General features: G+C 43.3%; 1 protein-coding gene across 6 annotated transcripts in view; it reads right to left on the bottom strand.

Annotated features, from left to right (window-relative positions):
* Positions 1-719: 719 nt before the first annotated feature.
* The window catches only part of Rassf6 (Ras association domain family member 6), a 40,003-nt gene continuing 21,823 nt past the window's right edge, over positions 720-18,899 (bottom strand). For 4 of the 6 annotated variants that reach the window (XM_006250745.5, XM_006250747.5, NM_001025671.1 and 1 more), the window contains exons 3-11: positions 16,008-16,086; positions 13,825-13,967; positions 7,284-7,381; positions 6,374-6,567; positions 4,371-4,472; positions 4,038-4,089; positions 1,870-1,988; positions 1,683-1,780; positions 720-1,603 (exon numbers count right to left, since the gene is read on the bottom strand). In XM_006250745.5, coding sequence (XP_006250807.1) covers positions 1,528-1,603; positions 1,683-1,780; positions 1,870-1,988; positions 4,038-4,089; positions 4,371-4,472; positions 6,374-6,567; positions 7,284-7,381; positions 13,825-13,967; positions 16,008-16,086 — 961 coding nt within the window. In that variant the 3' untranslated portion in view covers positions 720-1,527. Of the gene's footprint in view, positions 1,604-1,682; positions 1,781-1,869; positions 1,989-4,037; positions 4,090-4,370; positions 4,473-6,373; positions 6,568-7,283; positions 7,382-9,809; positions 11,713-13,824; positions 13,968-16,007; positions 16,087-18,899 lie in introns of those variants that run through there. The other 2 variants (XM_039091869.2, XM_039091870.2) reach the window with 2 other exon arrangements.

Here is an 18,899-nt window from a genome sequence, read left to right as displayed (position 1 = left end):
TTTAGTGAGACTAGACCATGTCTTTCTTGTTCAATAGATAAAGCATTAGAAATGCAACAATTTGTTTCAACCAGGGAGGGAGACTTCGGGGACCAAAAGGCTACCCTGTTCCTATCCTTTCAGCCAGAACCTGAGTTCTGGAGATTCTGACCATGAATAGCTTACTGTTAGAACTGTCTCACAATTTAATGTTGATAATACAACCTTACCTTCCTACGGGTAACACGACTGAACATCTTAGGGCAAAATTCAAATGGAAGTTATTCGAGGACAGAAGAATATTGATTAAAACTCCATGTTGATAAAGAGTTTTCGAATAAAACCCCGCAGTATTTTTATTTCTCCAAGTGGGATTTGCAGATCTCTGAGACCCTGGAGAGTGTCTTACACAAGAGCAAGGCTGCTGTGATGTCCCGCCTGGCTCAGTTTCAGCAGCGTGGCTCTATCCACAGGAACCATCAGCAACAACGAGGCATTTGCGGTAAAGTCCTTTTCTAGCAAATACAGTATATTTTATGTTGGTGGTGTGTATTTGTTTACAAGGGTAAAGAAAGCTAATGAATACAACAGACTTTTTTTTCCAGAGCTAGGCAAGCGCTCTACCACTGAGCTAAATCCCCAACCCCTACAACCAACTTTTAAAGACATTTAAAGCAGCTTAGAAGTCTTTAGTAGCACAGGAGGGTGTGGTGACAAATGAAGGGCCTGGACAATCAGAATTTAGGGTTTTCTCTTTTAAAAATATTTGTTTATTTTTTACATATATAGCTGTTTTGCCTGCCTGTGTCTGTGCACCATGTGCTTGCAATGCCCACATAGGTGGGTATCAGATCCTCCAGGAAGGGAGCTACAGACGGTTGTGAGATGCCCTATAGGTGCTGGGAACTGAACCTATATGTCATATAGGTTCATATAGTCAATGCTTTGAACCACTTAGTCTTCTCTCCAGCCTAGAGTCTAGGTTTCTTTACAAAGTCCAAAACCATTTTATTGTAAAAATTCAGGTAACTCTGATACTACAGAGTTAACAACCGTCAGCCCTCGCGCATCTACTTCTAAATCGTATGAAAATGTTCGAACTTTCCACAGCTGCGAAACACGGTCAGTTCAGATCCCTGATGGCTTCAGAACATGGTTTACAACAAGAACTGGAGATGTTTGCTTCCCATCGTCTATGAGCCATCGAGGGTCTATGCTCTTTCAAGAGTGCAAGATAAAACAAGTTTAAACCATGTGACAAGACTGAGGCCACTTCAGTCCGAGCTCAGTCAAGAATTCGCTATGGATGATATTTGGAAAGCGGCAGTGTGCAGGCTTCCTGCAGTTACCCAGATGAAGTCCCATCTTGCTTTCGTCCAACTCTGAACCGCAGCCCACCTCAGCATTTCAAAGAGGAAGCAAACTGCCTGGCCTTCAGCTTCCCAAAGCTTCAAGGTCCTGCATATTAGGACGCAGAGCAGACCGAACACCGGTTCAGCAGCGCCCCCTCTGACTCAGTTGAGGGTTTACAAGCAGGAGCTGCCGCTTCTAGACTGTGGTCTCCGTTTTTGCTGCCCGTTTACTCTGAAGACACTTCAGTATAAAGGCTCTTTCGGTATTGAACCTGAAAAGGAGAATATATATATATATAGGCATAGGGCCTACGGAAAGATGAAATACCCAGGGGTCCACTCGGGACTCACTTTGCCATAATTCTCTCAATCTCCATTTTCTCTTCTTCATCTAATCTTTGAAGGATGGATTTCAAGAAAGAAAAGTGAAAATTAATGTACGGAGCCACCTGAAAAGGAAAACAGAGTTTTGGGTAAGAAGCGCCGAGTCAGCGGAGACGCGCAAGCACAAACCCACTGAGGCCGCGGGCGCCCATACATCACTGCTAATTTCTTCTGCGTCTTTATCCATGAGGAAGATCCGAGCGTTGCTTTTGGATGGCCCTTGTATTAGCCTCTGCAGCAGTGGGACATCGGTCTTCTTTAGCTTTCTCTTCTCTGAAAATGGAAAGGAATGAACCATAGTGTAAGAGTTAATCCTCGAAGAAGAAAAGAAGGTAATTTCGTCTTTTTGGTTTTCCCTTGGTTTGTTTTAGAAGCAACAGATCATGAGAACCTCCTATCCCGCCAAAAGGAAAGCCATGCTCCAAGACCCATGGTGGATACATTCCCAAGCCCCAAGGAACATGTGACACTGTAGATGATATATGATGCCGTACATCTGTTTGTCCTACACGTATACATACATATCTACAATAAAGTTTAATTTATAAATTAGTCACAGTCAGAGGGGAGCATCACTAGTAACAAAATAGAACAATCACAATATAATCTAATAGAACTGTCAGTGTTATTGCTTTTATACTTCTTTTTCATCCCCTGTAATTATTTGAAGATTAGCACTACGCAGCCTCAGTGCTGGACTCGTTAACTAAGCTGATACTAAGTGGCTAGTGGGGTGGTTGTATCTACAGTATGGATACAAAGGACAAATGGATGAATCATCCCAGGGGCAGTGATGGACAAGACAAGAGTTCATGACTATACTCTGATGGTACGCCATTTAAAGCTTACAAATTGTTATTTCTGGTAAAGTCCACTCAATATTCTTGGACTATGTTTGACACTGGGTAACAGTAACCTTACATTTTAGACACATTAGTATCAATTGAAACTAAAAAGAAAAACCTTTACATAATCTCCAAATGAACTTCTTCCTTTCAATATATAGGGTCTGACTTACTAGTGCAAATAATTTGACCTAAATTTCAGTTGTTTAGACAAAGCTCTAGTCCTACTGGGGGGACAATATGACTTCACTCATTCATTTATGCATCCATCCATTCATTCATTCTTTTATGCATTGATTTAACAAATATTTATTTCCAAGTTCAGCTAATGTAATTCCATTTTTAAAGTTGTTCTTAACTCCTCCTTTTGTTCCTGTCTCATTCAGCTCTGGGGTTTTCCAAGAACTAAAATATAAATGCAGAATTTGTGAGATTAGTTCTTTTCACTATCTGTGGGTTTCACCCCTTCAGCCATGAAAAGGAGACAAAAGAAAACGGATACAGTTTCAGAATTTCACATTTAAGAAGTTAGAATAAATGCCCTACCACAAAAGTACCTCTGATATTTCGTCAAAGGGATCTCCTATCTGGGACTTCATTTTAATAAAAATGAAACACAGGGGAAGCCCTCAGTCTTCCAACCCCTCTTCTTTTCTCTCCCCCTTCCTCTGGGTGATCAAATCTGTTTCTCATCTTGGAATTCCATTTATTCTTGTTCCCGTTCCCATTCACCAGGCACTGATTTCTGGCCCCTGCCAGGTCTGAGAGCAACAGGAAGCCCTCACAATTCTGTTCCTCTCCTCAGCACAACAGGAAGCTAACCTGGTTTCACATCCTCAGCCACTCGCTTCCATAGCTGACATTCCCTAGCTTCTTGCTTCTTGGTGATCTGGAACCATCACTGAAGACATCTGTCCCACCCACCTGCCCCTGATCCGGGTTCTCCCTCCTGAGGGAGAGCTCATCTTCTTATGTGACAAACAAGGAAGAGCAAGCTGACAGGGTCAGAGAGGTGGCATGTCATGATGCCCAACGCGCTAGGGCAAGGAGGGATAGGAGATAGGTACAGAAGGGACACACAGGAAGCCCAACACCTCCTGGATAGCCTCCACCTCCACGGACGGATTCCTGAAATTCTGATCTCCACTCAGACAACTTAGCATCTGGCAAACAAGCAAAGTCCTTTGTATCGTAAACTCCTGGAAGGAATTTATTCTAACTGATCTCTCTCTGCAGTTGGAGAAGATTTATGATATTTGAGAACCACCTCTCCCAGATGGGAGTGTAGCTCAGTGGTAGACTGTGTTTTAGGCTTATACCCAACTCTGTAATCAACAACCATTATAACGAACATTTTCCTGTCTCTCCTTCCTTTCCCATTCTCTTTCTTTCCTTTGTTGACAGGGTCAAGTGGCCTCCTCTTCTGCCTTCCTCATGGGCAGAAGACTAACGTGTCAAAGGGGTCCAATTTTCTTACCTCCTGTCCCAAAAATAATGTAAAGAGCGAAATCCCGAGGGCTATTCTCGATCTGTCAGTGGAAAAAAAAATGGAATAAATGTAATTGTTCCAGATGATGTTATTAGATCCAAAGTATTTAGGGGAATCCCATTACCCCTTTACTGTCAGCATGACATCTTCCCAGCTCCTGGGGGCTGCAGCTGCCCTGAGGAAATCTATCTGAGGAAGTTGTCATCCATCAGAACTGAACATATGGTGTTGGTTCACAGTCCTCAGCCCTTTCCCGGAAAACTACATTTGTGTGTCTCCATTAGCTTTGACGGTGATGCTCCGTTCAGTGGTCGAGGTTACCTTAAATTTTTGGAGAAGCTGCTTTATTACTTCTTCGGTTTTCATAATACTATTGGCTCTGACCTTAGTCTCTGATCCGAAGGTCGGGGTGAAGATGGACGTCTAAAAGACAATAACAAATCACACGAGAGCTTGAGGCTCTACCAGCCAACTGTGGCCAGTATCTGGAGCCTGAAGTGCAGAAAAATGTAATTCTAAGAAGTGGTGACTCAACCCCTTGCGATGTCACAGTGTTCTCAAGTAAACACAGACTTAATAACAGTTATTGTATGAGCAACAGTGCTAAGCATTACATAAATCGTTCTAAGCTTTTCATAAATATTGACTTAATTCTTATAGCAGGCAATAAAAATGAACTTTAAATCATAGGATATAAGCGTCACATATGTAGAGTCTGAGAGCGAGTCAGTGTTGAGAGCACTTGATACTCTAACAGGGGACTTGTAAGTATTTGTCCAATGAAGGAAAACACACGTGATTGGTAGACCCTGCACCATGAAAGAGCCCTGAATTCTGGGAGGAATGATAGATTTCTTACCTTCTGCAAGTGAAATGTCTTATGTTATAGAAAGACATGTGTACATTTTACGTATCATAGCAAAACAAAAATCAGAAAGGAAATTGTATCTAAACTGTAGCCACACTTGCACAAACAACGTGTGTGTAAGTGCGAGACCTACAGGGCAGGATCCAGAACAAGATGTACGTCTGGGTGAGATCAGCAGTTCGAATACCTTTAAACCATCTCCGTGGGGGCCTTTATGTGGCTCTGACGTTGTTTGTTGGTGTGCTGGTATCCTACTTAAGCTCTGTCCCCACACCTCGGGAAGCTCATCTGTGTATTTCTAAGGTTTGGTTCAGCACCCAGTCCCTGACAGAACTCATCCATCACGCTGGTTAATAACGAGTTCTGGAGTAACACAAATAGGACTGGGCCAAGTTTCGAGATATTATTAAAAGCCACATGACCCAAGAGAAATTGATATCTGTGAACTTTGAGTATACGTAAAGAAGAAAAAATGGCACCCACCCTTGTGGAAGAGGTTTTATGATTAATGAGACCGTTTATTAAAAAGATGTTCAAATTAGCATGTGTATAATCTTAGCACTCGAGGCTGGCCTGAGCTCTATAGTGATACCTGGCAAGTAGGTGCTGCTGAATTCATGTATTTACTTTTATTTAAAAATTCTCACACAGAATGTTTTGAACATGGTTTCCCCTATCCCAATTCCTCCCAGATCCTTCCTAACCACTCAGCTTCATGTTCTGTCTTACTTTTCCCTCAAATAACAAAGAAGAAAAAAAACTCAAACCCCCAAACCAAAACACTCAAGACAAACCAACAAGATAAAAAAAAAAAAAATATGCTCAAACAAATCAAAACGAGACCAAAAGCGCCCCCCAGTGGAGGGCTGGAGAGATGGCTCAGCCGCTAATAGCACTGACTGCTCTTTCAGAGGACCAGCTTTCAATTCCCAGCACCCACATGGTAGCTCACAACTGTTTGTAACTTTAGTTCCAGATCTGGCACTCTCACATACACCCAGACAGACGTTCAGGCAAAACAACAATGCCCATTAAAAAAAAATGGAGTTCATTTTGTGTTACCCAGCAATTCCTGGGCATGGGGCCTGCCCTGGAGTGTGGTTGGAAGAAACGGATTTCCCTTTGCCAGCAGGTATCAATTGCAGGCAGTTTCTGGGTTAGGAGTGGGATCTTTGTCTACTTCCTCCCGTCTCGTACAGGAAGCCAGGCTGGCTTGAACCTGCTCAGGTCCTGTGCTCTCAAAGTAATTTAAATCTGTGGTTAGCAAAGCTAACAAAGAAAGGAGTGAGCCAGGCTGTATTTAAATTGAGTTTATTAGTTACTACAGAGGGAAATTTGATGACTGCTTAGGCATCTGCTGCCATTGTTGTTACTGACTTAGATGCTAAGTTGAGGTAAATAAATAGTATTGTCAGTGTAACGGACATTCTTCCTCAGGAACGGAACTGCAACTCACCTCATGGTCATAGACGTGTCCATTGATAGAGGCTCTGTGCTTCGCTAGCGTCCCCATTCTGTCTTTTCTGTACATCTCTGGGGCCCTCATTCTTTTCCTCACCAAAGCTGCTTCACTCACGGTCCTGTAGAGCAATGGCGACTCGGGCTCTTCATCTGCACATTGCTTCAGGACGCTGTAGCAAGATAAATAGTCTGGGAAGGATAAAGACCACAAGCCTGCGTCATTCAGCTGCCTGCCTTCCTGCAGCGCAAGGATGCTGGGATGCTTTGACCAACAAGAATCGCTGCTATTTCCTGGCCGTCCCAAAGCAGCATAACTCACTGTCTGGCTTGGCTTACGTTGACTTAGTAGGTGGTGTATGAGCCTGGTCAGGCAGCCAATGTTGCTAGTGAGTTGTGTCTTACAGGATTCGTGTGATCACATGACTGGCATTTCCAAGTCTTTTAATCTTACTTTATTGGGGGGGTGTAAATTATACCCAATTTTAGTATGGAGGAGCTGGATGGACCTGTTCTTCTGTCAGTCTGGACTCAGTCAGGTGAGAGAAAACCATAGCGAGCTGAGTAGCTTCTGCGTGAATATAGGACTTGTAATTGATGAGACCGGGTCTCCATCTCTGTTTTATCCTAATGCCAAGCTTAGCAGACCTTTCCTAAGAAGACAGACTCAGGGCCTTAGCTCCCCTTCCTGAGAAAATTGTTCTCACAGAAAACAGAGACTTAAAAGAATTTGCTCCAAAGTTTCACAAAAGCAAACCATCAGTGTGCTCTAGGCTAGTGACTGCCTGTAGTGTGCCACACGTACGTGAGTCCACCAAGTAGTGTTGTGTAAAAAGCAAACGGCTAGGAGCTGTGTTTTATGTTGTTAAAAGTGAAATGCGCCACACTGATGAGACTTTGATACTAACCTTCCGGGGTATGCCTGGCTTCAGGGGCTAGAGCTTGGGTCTTGTCCATCTCACTAATACGGTAAAGGTCATCGAATTCTCCCCAACGAGTCATCCTCCTGTGAAGTAACAAATCTTGTAAATGAGACTAATTCCATGTGATAGGCTCAGCTTTACAAGGGTGATCTCTCTCCAGTCATGGGCCTCTGTAGGTAGACACATTATCCAAACTTAAAACAAGTTTATCATGGTACAAAGATTACAGTCATACTAGAGTGATAAGCATATGTTTCAAACACACTCTATGTTTTGGGGCAAAATAATTCAGCTATATCCTGAAACGCAGTATTACATAGATTCTGTAAAATGCATGTTCAGTTATGGAAAGTAGAAACCAATGTGGACCACTGATGCATGAATATTTCATAAGGTTTCGGGGGACTGGATAGAATCGTCATAGACACTCATGACTCAAGTACTCACAGCATGAAGACAGTTATATAAAGTGACTCTAACATGATAATATGTGGTACTTATCTATAAGGCCTGAACTGCTTTGAAATATACAGTTTAGGAAATAGAAATGTATGAAAATAGCCTTCACTAGGAAATTATTACCTCATGTAAGCATTAGCAAATTTACAAACACTCCACTGTCCAGAATACATGGAGCCTGACAATGGCTTACTTTACAGCAACTGCCATTCATTTGGATTTTACATCTGGCCTTAAAGAAGTTAATTAAATATCCTTTCTTGGCCTCATGGTCCTCATTTATGAAATGGGAATAATCATAGTATAAGGTAGGGTAGAGTTGTTGGTAGGATTTAATGGGTTGATTTATGTAGCATTCTTGAAATAATGCCCTGACTATAGTTAAGCACTTAGTAAAAATATTATCTGAATGATCTCATCTTCAGTGGCATCACATCATCATCACCATCACAGTCACCATCACCACCACCATTATCACCATCACAATCACAATCACTATCACCATCACCATCACCATCATCGCCACCACCACCACACCACCACCACCACCACCACCACCATCACCACCACCACCATCATCACCATCACTACCATCACGATCATCACGATCATGACCACCATCATCATCACCATCACAGTCACCATCACCACCATCACCATCACCACCATTATCATCATCACAATCACAATCACCATCACCACCACCACCATCATAATCACCATCACCACCACCACCACCACCACCACCACCACCACCACCACCACCATCACCACCACCATCACCATCATGATCATCATCATCATCACTGTAATCACCACCCTGTGAATCCATTTCATGATGGATCAGGTACAACTTGTGGTCTGATGCATTCATGTACTGCTCTAGGCAGACGGATACTATTATTTGTGGCAATGTTTCTTGTCCTGTTTGAACCTCTTCCATACAATTGTTTACATTATGAGCTCCAAGTATTTATACTTGGTTTATCTGTGACCGTAACGCCACTCAAATGTCTCTGACTGGTGGTTTGAATGATAATATTCCTCAGAGGCTCATGTATTTGAAGACATTGGTTTGGGAAAGTTATGGCAAATTTAGGAAGTTGAGTCTTGCTGGAGGAAGTGTGTCACTGGGTAAGCTTTGAGGATTTGTAGCCTTATGCTGTTTCCTCCTCTGTGTCTCTATGTGTCTGCTTCCATCCACACATCTACCCATCCATCCGTCCATCCATCTGCCCACCCACCCATCTATCTATCTATCTATCTATCTATCTATCTATCTATCTATCTATCTATCTTCCATCCATCCATCCATCCATCCATCCATCCATCCGCCTTTCTGTCTGTCTGTCTGCCTGCCTGCCTGCCTGTCTGTCTTTCTCTGCTCCCTATGTGTCCATGACAATGTGATCAGCCAGCTTCCTGCTCCTGCAGCCATTCCAGGCTGTCCTGGCCAAGACAGACTCTGTCCCTCTAGAAGACAGACTCTGTCCCTCTGAAAACCAAAGCCAAAACAATTCCTCCCTTGTGATGCTTTTGGTCATAAGCGCTTTATCACAGCCTAGGGACAGATGATGCTGTAAACACCAATGGTGAAAACTACAGTTTTCCTTTTGACCTTGGAATTATCCTGACGCCTTTTGTAACTCTTGTTTGATTTGATTTACAACAGCCCTAAGAAGTAGATAGTATGATCCTAATGTATTTGCTAGTGAACTTTCGAGCAAACTCTACTAGCTGTGAATATTGTCAGTCAAAATACATGTCAAAAAGTAGGACTATATGTCCTAGCAGTTCAAGTCTCTGCTCACAGTCCATCCATAGAATATGACGAGATCCAGAGATCCAGAAGATCCATGAAGAAAATCAAGTGTTTCTTCCAATTTGTAGCATATTAAAAATCAAAAGTAGTCATGTTTAATTACTATTGAAAGATGGGTAGCAATAGGCACTGGATACCAATGAGAAGCTAAAACTGAAAGGCAAAGCAACCAGATGCTGTTTCCTATAGGGGGGGACCAGAAGGTCCAACAAATGATGGCTTAGACTCACCACAGCTCCTCGGTGACCTGCAAACGTGACAGTCACCCCCTCAGGTTCCTTAACTTCCTGCAGTAGAGTGGTGCCACAAAACACAGAGGCCAAGGCATGACTCAATATATTCAGTTTTGCTTCTTTCCTTGTGTGCCACTCCTTCCTGGAGCTAAGAACAACTTCTTTACAGTTTGGGAGTGTGTAATTCAAGAAGCTTTCCACACGCTGTGCGCATGACTAAGCTTAAGGGTGGCTGTCTGTACTTCTCAAGCAAGAACTGGTTAGAACTTTAAATCAAACAACTGAGCATGTGCAAACATGGAACAGCCTGAGTTACTCTGGCCAAACACCAGGAAGTGTACCGGGGGCAGGTCTACTGCGCAGAGGGATTGTAATGGGTTGCAAAGTAAAACCGAGGTAGAAATGTGATAGGCAAATAAAATGCAGCCACTTCCCTATCTATAACACAAGGGGGAAAAAAGACGTTACTGCAAAATATATGCACCGTTCACTTCTTGCTCTGCAGCTCATTCTGTCATGGCTTGCCTAAAATATTAAAATGGAAATGAAAACCGTTGAGAGCAAAAATAACCCCAGCGAGGCTCTTCTTGTCTGCTCTGTTTTTTAACACACGATTTCTGTCAGAAAACATTTGGCCCAGATAAGAGAGATCAAAGTCCCTCCTACAGAGTCATTTCCATGCTCACCAGTGGTCAGAGCTCAAACACACTGGTGTATGTACTTTTAAACCTCCACCATCCCCATTTGGGTAGTACTCAGTGTAACTCACCGCTAATACACTAAAACAAACCAAGACAACAAGAGTGACTGTTTTCCTCAAAGGAATGGAAAGATGCTCAACTGGAGTCCTTCTTGCAGCTGAGCATATACTGTCCCTGTCCTTTATTGTCTACTAACCCATGGGGGACAGTAAGTCTGAGCAGCGATGTTAACTTCTGTCCACAGATGCCCAGCACGGACGAAGGAGAATGGGAGAAGCTTTGAAATAGGGGGATGGGCAGCATGATTAATAGAGGCCCAGAATTTAAATGAGTCACTGAGAGGAGGTGATCAAGGTTGAGGGTACCTAAGACTGAACGGAAGCAGAGAACAGTGCTTTAGATGTTTGTATGCCATCGCAGACAGAAGCCAGGGAAAGCCATTTTCTCTGCATTGTGCCTTTATGCCTGAAGACCCAACTGACTGCACCAACTAAATAATGCTACCATGCTTGTGTGTGTGCGCGTGCGGGCGTGCATGCGTGCATGTGTGTGTGTGTGTGTGTGTGTGTGTGTGTGTGAGAGAGAGAGAGAGACAGAGAGAGAGAGAGAGAGAGAGAGAGACTGACTGTACTGTATGCATAAGGGTGGTGTCTCTTTCTGCTGATTCTTATTAGAATGTTAGGATTCCTGGCAGAAGCATGGTTCTAGTAAGTCTTGTTACCGTGCTAAAGGTCAGGCTAATACCTCCAGTGTTCTAGTCCATGTCTGGTTCCTACGGTGAATCACAGGCTTATGAAATTGTCTAGGCATATTTTCTCAGCTTTAACTACAGAGAAATAGCCTCTGCTTACTTTCAAGCTGTTACAGCTTGAACTTGAAATAGACTCTACGGGTTCAAGGATTTGAGCACTCGGACCCCCCAACTGGCAGTGTTGTGTTGGGAGGCCCTGGAGTCTTTGACACCGTGACCTAGCTTGCAGAAGTAGGTCACCGGGGACGGGCCTCGAAGAACCTTGATCAGAGCTCTCTGCTTCCTGGTTTGCTAAGATGTGAACACGATATGGCTGAAGCTCCTACTGCTTGGCTGGCGTCCCTTCAGCTACCATGGCTTCTCTACCATGGTGGTCACATCAGAAAATGTGAGCCAAAATAATCCTCTCCTCCTCACGCTGCTCTGTCATGCCTGGACATGCTGATGAGAAGAGCTGCTAGCATACCAGCAGTGTTCTCTGGGTGGGAGTGGGGGTGGGGATGGGGGGTGAGGGTGGGGGTGGGGGTGGGGGTGGGGGTGGGGTTGGGGGTGGGGGTGAGGGTGGGGGTGAGGGCGAGGGTGGGGGTGAGGGTGAGGGCGGGGGTGGGGTTGGGGGTGGTGGTGAGGGTGGGGGTGGGGGTGGGGGTGGGGGTGAGGGTGGGGGTGGGGTTGGGGATGGGGGTGAGGGTGGGGGATGGGCTCTGCAGGAGACGAGGAAGCGATAGTTTATAATCTGCTGTGACATAGAATGAACATGGTCAGTGTCACCTGTCTGCACTGCTGGCTCCTAACACTCACCTACAGTTTCCACATCTTTCATTCAAAGCTAGTATGCTGAACTGGAGAAGTTATCTTTGAACAGCCATTAAAATAATAATGGCTTAGCACAGCCGTAGAAGTGCCTGCTTCCTCCACGTATCGCTTTAATGCCTCGTACCTATGAAGTTTTAATGAACCGAAAGGAATTAGAATAAAGCAAGAGGGGTCCGCTCCTCAGAGAAATTTGCCTTGAGTTCTCAGGCAGGTGTGAAAAATACAGTCATTAATTTTTCGTTCATATCTTGTATATCTCTTTTTGTAGAAGCGAGTCTCAATCACTTTTATGTGCTGCTTCTACTGATTTGAGTGAATGGTCTTGTCAGCCATTTTGTACCTGTGGGATGCTGGGCTTCCCATGCTGGGCTGAGGTTGTAGTTCCATTTCTGTGCCTGCTGGCAGCCCCTAGCTTGGATGGGCGATTCGGGAGAAGGTTGTCACACAAAGCAGGTGATGTTTCAGGGGCTTCATCTGATCTTATCCCCACACCCGCTCACCCTTTCTTTCTCCGTCTATCCTATATATAGATCCCTCTTTGTCTCTTTCTTCACCCCCTGTCTTTCCCTCTCTCCTGACTCTCTCCTTCCCTTTTCTCTTCTTTGCGTTGGGCACTGGGATGCAAGGGCAATGAAAGATGTGTCCCCTGCTACCTAGAGACCCCCCTCTGTAGACGGGGACAGGATGTGTCTCTGTGGGCCCTGGAGATGAAAGAGAGAAGCGGTCAGTGTGCTCAGTATGGACCGAAGGATCATGGAGGGCTTTCAGGAGAATGTGTTGAATTTGTTGGAGGAGAGACAGACATAAACACATCAGGCAGGCAGAGGGAGAACAATAAGAAACTGCCTGACGTGTTTACGGCATTGCAAAGTGTTCAGCCCTGTTCAAGGGTGGTATTTGAGAATTGTTGAATGGGTAAACATCATGGTAGGACATGGGTGTGTTCTCCAAGGTGATATTAGCTTCCCTTAATTATGGCCAGGGATCAGACTACACAAATGTATCATTCTGTCAGCGGTCTCCCCATTTTCTCCTCTTGGAGAGACCCAAGTCTTCTAGTAATGGATGGGAAGATGGGAGTTGGGAAGAGAATTTTGGTGGCAGAAGATACGATTGGAGGGAAAGAGGGGAGAAAGGAAGCAAGCTCTTTTAAGAGTATAGTTTTGAATAACTATGATTTTTTAAAAAAATTATAAATTGTAATAACAAAACCCCACACAAGCCAAATATTCAAGTAATAGTTGCATCCACCATGCAGGGACTTTTCTGTGTAAGGAACTTCAAATGCTCCTTGCTGTGTTTTGCTAAACAGCTCTGCTTGTTCTGAACATGAGCATAATTCAGTCTCCCGCCCAGATAGCAAGAAGAGTTCTTTGTTCCAAGGACAGGACAAACTGAAGTTTTCTTCTGGTTTTTAGAGATCAGATTGGGACCAAACCTTGCCATTCTATCTAGTCTCTTCGGTGAGCAAATGCAGTTCCCTGGGGATGCAATGGAACTAAAGGTCCCCCAGCTGGGGCTCTGGAGCCCATGGGACAAAGGTGCCTTTGGTCCTGACAGGTGGTAACTAGGGATCCTACAGTCATCTAACCTCAGAGGCACAGTTTTCAAACAACTAATCTATGGAGATGTTGGCGTTGGTGTGAGATTGTCTATAAGCATCTAGGGGCATATGAAACCCATCCTGAGAGCACGACAAAAACAAAGAGTAAAACCACTGAGGGAAGACCAAGGGAGGACAGCTTACCCTTTGCTGGAAAAGGTTTCCGGTGACTTCAACAGATCAAAGGAAGAGATTTGCTTCTCATCTTGTATTTTCAGCTGTATGGGTCGTTTGACTCCCCAGAAAATGTCCAGCATCCCTTCAACAATCAGCTGTCCGTCTTCGGTCTGAGGAAGAAGCCATTACCCATAGCAATTATTTTTGCACTGTTTATATTACGTTAAGCAAACGCTTTAACTGAAGTTGTAGAAAGTCAGTCTGTAGGAGACGTTACCAGGTCTAAACATCTCCCAGGATGGAATATTTCACTTCTCAGCCTATCTGCAAAATAATTCTAATCTTGAAAGGGTCTTTTAGTTATTAAAGAGTACACCTGGCAGAGTAAGCCACAGTGTGTTTTGCATGTTCTGCAGTGGGGACACTGCACTAAAACACTTTCTCAGCTCTAGGTTCTTGGATTAGATGGCATTATATTACTTTACCTCCATTTAATTTAAAACCATGGCAGCTTTAAAAACTATACTGAGTTAGAAATTAGAATAAATAGTTGCCGAGAAACTTAACGGTTGTTTGAGTAAACAGGAGCAGTTCAACTCAGAATGTTATGTAGGTCAAAAGAAAGGATGCTTATGGAAGGGTGGTGGCAACACATGTCTTTAATATCAGCCCTCAAAGAGGCAGGTGGGTCTCTGTGAGTTCCAGGCCAGCCAGGGCTATGTACTGAGATTCCATCTCTGTAAAAGAAGGAGAATGCATATGAAAAACATACTAGGGGGCTGGAGAGATGGCTCAGCGGTTAAGAGCACCTGACTGCTCTTCTAGAGGTCCCGAGTTCAATTCCCAGCAACCACATGGTGGCTCACAACCATCTGTAAAGAGATCCAATGCCCTCTTCTGGTGTGTCTGAAGACAGCTATAGTGTACTCATATATAATAAATGAATAAATAAATCTTAAAAAACAAAACAAAACAAAAAAAAAACCTGTATTATATAGTACAAAACAGAGCTGGGGAACCTGAGTTCTGAGTCCCAACGCCTGTGTAAAGAGCCAGGCATGTGTGTGTCTATAACCCCAGCTCTGGAATAGGGATGGGGTGGGGGTAGGTGGATGGGGGGTCCCGCAGACAGTCCGAGCTCAAGAGCTCTTCGAACAGTCGGGTTAGTCCGAAGCTTCAAGCTTCTGGTTCAGTGGTGAGAGACCTTGGTTCAAAGCAAGAAAAGAGAGGCACCATAGCAGAGACATCCTGCTCACGTGTGACTGTGGCATGCATGCTTGCATACACACATGCTCACAACACACACACACACACACACACACACACACACATACATTGGGATACATTTGTGAAAAATTAAGTGTTTTCAAAGTACTCATTCAAAATAAAAAGAGTATAACAAAAGGATTAAACGTGTAAGTGAAGAAAAATTAGCAAACAGATTGTGTGTGTGTATAAAATGCATTTTGCAAAATCATGAAATATTCAGAACAAAGCATTCCTCATATAATTTATTTTCAAACTTTCATAGGATCTACATAGAAACTTTGAAACTATTTAGAAACTTTGAGAATACAGAAACTAGAAAGTTATATTAAAAAAATCATTGACTTTGGCTGCTGTGAAATGCCAATTGTTCGGAAATATAAATGACTAAAGTATTTCTCTAACATTTGTAAACTGTTGTCATTGGGCCGCAGCACACACACAGCCTCTGGAACTCAACACATGCATGTAACCAACAATTCAAACTTGGCTCTCCAGTTACAACATGACCTGTGACCGTCCCACCCCGGTGGACCCGAGGCACCTTCACGTGTCTCTCTGCAAACGGCGTCACAGTGCATACTTCACCACACACGTCGCTAAGAGTGTAAGAAAGCAGTGGACTTGTTATTCATAACATTGTCCACATTTGAGAAATTCTCCATTTTTAAGACAAAAAGCAAACGGGTCCTTAAAATTACTTGTGTGTCTGGTTTTCTGTGTCAAAAATGCTTAGAAATTTGCAGGCACCCCAAGCCTACTATTTTGAGACATAGCCTAAACATGACAATGAGTATAAAATTAAAAATTTATCTGCTTCTTTGCACCAAATGTGTAGCTAGGTTCTAGACGTGAGCCCACCCTGACACATCTACACGGTTATAGAATATGAATATAGATCTCTTCATCGTGAATCAAGCTGTTGCCATCTTTGATGGGCTTACCTGTCCATACAATATATGCAGATTTTTCTGGTTTTCATAGAAAACATTATAAGTCTCCAGTAAAGAATTGAGTTGTTCTCTAAAAAAAAAAAAAAATTAACAAGTCACAATCAATCTTAAGCCTTAGAATAGCAAAACTTGATAATATAAGACTTTAATTCATTAAAGCATGAGATAAAAAAAAGTTTCTGTGGAATCGCTATTATCCTGCCATTTTAAGGTACACCATGGAAACCAGAAGCAGTCTTAGAACATTAACACATTTTAAATATGCTAACTAGTGATTGAAATGCAAGGGGGTGATTGAAGACTGTACGGGTGGGAGAGCCTGGTCAAAGCAGGCAGCTATGAAGCAAATATGGTTTACATTTTGCTTGCTTTTGTTTCACAACAGTTAAGCACCCAGACACTAAACAGCTGCCCTACCTCTGACATCAAGGTTCTCTTTAACGTTAAAACAATGGTCAGTCAATGGCTTCACTGCTGCTCCAGAGGAATCTCACTCAAGTGATAAGTAAGCCCTGTGGGAGGCACAGGTGTCAGGTGGACCCTGGAGTCACAGGTGTCAGGTGGACTCTGGAGGCACAGGTGTCAGGTGGACCCTGTGGGGGCTCTGGTACCTGTCATGTGTCTGCCCTTCCCCCTGAGTCATCGTGTCTGGAGAGGCTTACCATCTCACCTAGATTACAGAAATGGTCTCCTACAAGGCTTCCCAAATCTATTGTGAATTCTTTACTACGGGAATTATTTTAATGTGAACTCAGCCATCTTTCTCCTTTGCTCAAAGCTCCTCAATTTCTTCTCAGAATGGAATTCACCATCCTGTTGCTATTATGGTGACTTGAGGGATGGGGTTTGATCTACTTCTGTCACCTCATCTACCTGGTTATGTATTTCTCTGTCCTTCAATCCACCTGCTTCTGCCTCTAGGGTGCCAGGATCCAAGGCGTGAGCCACCTTGTCTGGCCGTAAACTTGACTCTTTTGTGTTCTGTCTTCCCCACAAGTATGAAGCTCCTTGAGGGTGGCATGTTTGGGAGTTTTGTTCAGATTTTATGTCCCTGGTAGTAGAATGTTTGGTGCATGGTAGACAATTAGTTAATTCTAGTTAATTAATTTTATCAGAATACCTTCTTCTGGAAAAACAACCAAACCAAAAAAAAAAAAAAAAAAAAAACACAAAAAACAAAAACAAAAAAAAAAAAATCAACCAAGATAGAGGAGAAAAGGCTTTTCTTGTGCAAGCCTACTTATTGAAAAATATTCTATAACCTTTTAATTCCAAATATTTCATTGTCCATATCTCCTTGACCCTCAAATACCTTTGCCGTTCTCAAACTGGCCCCAAGGGCTGACTTCTCCTGTTGATTAGAGAGGATATTTGCCCACCATAAGCTGTTATTCAACAGACATGGACTGAATACTGAACGGGCTTTATGCAAGCTGTTTTTACATGGTGGGATCATAAGAACATGCTTTCGTACTCCCCTTTCCTCACTTGCGACGCACGTACATTTCCAGTGAACCACAATGACCATAGAAAGAATCCTAGCGAAGGGCTCCAGGCTACTGTTCCCCTTCCCCGATGGCTTACTCCAAATCTCTGAGGTTAAAGACTATTTCTGTTCTAAATTTCACTGGCCACCCTGATTTTGTTCCTTTAGGGTCATTACTGTGAGATACTTCCTTTGAGATTGTACCGCTAAAATGCATGCTAGTCTCTTATAAGCTTTAATGCTTTCAATGCCAGAGCAGCGCAAAGAAGTTCAGGTCCACGAGGGATGCAAGTCTGGATATGCTGAGCTCAGAGCATCGTTACCAAAGCACATGAGTAGCTTTATGGAATCTCACTCCTCACCTTCTGCTTCTGGCAAAACCCCATATGTGGCCTGGCACAAGTCTTTGAAGCATCACAAAGGACCATGCAGTAGAAACGCTCGGTCTCTGAGCAGAGGTGAATGCATCCTACCAAGGCCTTTTAACTCTGTGTGTCTCACCGGAAAAGCATTTTTAGTTTACAGACCCAATGAAGGATGGGTGGACATAACATTGGGAAGAAATGTTAGCTTGTGATTACACTAATATACCAGGCTGATTCATTGTAACTAGGGGCATAAGAAGATAAGGAATTAGTCCTCTGTGTCTGCTAATTCAAATGAAGCATGGTAACAGAAAGCTAATGTCATTTATTCACACATGGCAGAATCATTATGTGAGCATAGTCAAAAGTTGTATGTCCAAGGTGAGCAACCAGGTGGTCCCTGTGGTGAACTTGGGTGGGCAGTGACTGAACCAGAAGAGTTAATCAGGTTAGAGGAACATTACCAAATTCATATGGTCTTTTCTGCAGTGTGTATGGGCCACTCAGAGATGACGGTGTGAGCATGTCCCAGGGATTTGTGAGAATGGGCACTTTAAGAAACTTAAACTTCATCCTCTGGGCAAAGGGAAGCTGGTGAAGTTCTAGGCGAGAGGAAGACAGGCCAGCACTAAAGCCGGCAGGTGGGGAGGTGCAGGTGGAGTTTGGCATGAGACAACATGGAGGCAGCAAGGGAGACAGAGACCATCATAGCACTGAGGCAGAGGCTGAACAAGACTGGGAAGATAATTGAATGTCCCATATATACAGAATGATCTAGAGTCTAAAAGGAGTCTAAAATAACCACAATACAGGCACTTATGACTAGGACATAAAAGGTACTATCAAGGTCTTTTAAAATTTATTTTATTTTATTTTATTACTAATTTATTTTAGCAGAATTTTAAGAGACCATTTAAGTGGACTCGTTCTTTTTTATTTTATTTTTTTGTATTTACATTTCAAATGTTTTCCCCTTTCCTGGTTTCTCCCTTCTTCCATCCCCCTTCCCTCTGCCTCTATGAAGATGCTCTC

Source organism: Rattus norvegicus, chromosome 14 (genome assembly GCF_036323735.1).
Source record: "Rattus norvegicus strain BN/NHsdMcwi chromosome 14, GRCr8, whole genome shotgun sequence".
In the NCBI taxonomy this organism is placed as follows: domain Eukaryota; kingdom Metazoa; phylum Chordata; class Mammalia; order Rodentia; family Muridae; genus Rattus; species Rattus norvegicus.
Note: the sequence above shows the minus strand (reverse complement) of the source record. Positions and strands in the feature narration are given on the sequence as shown.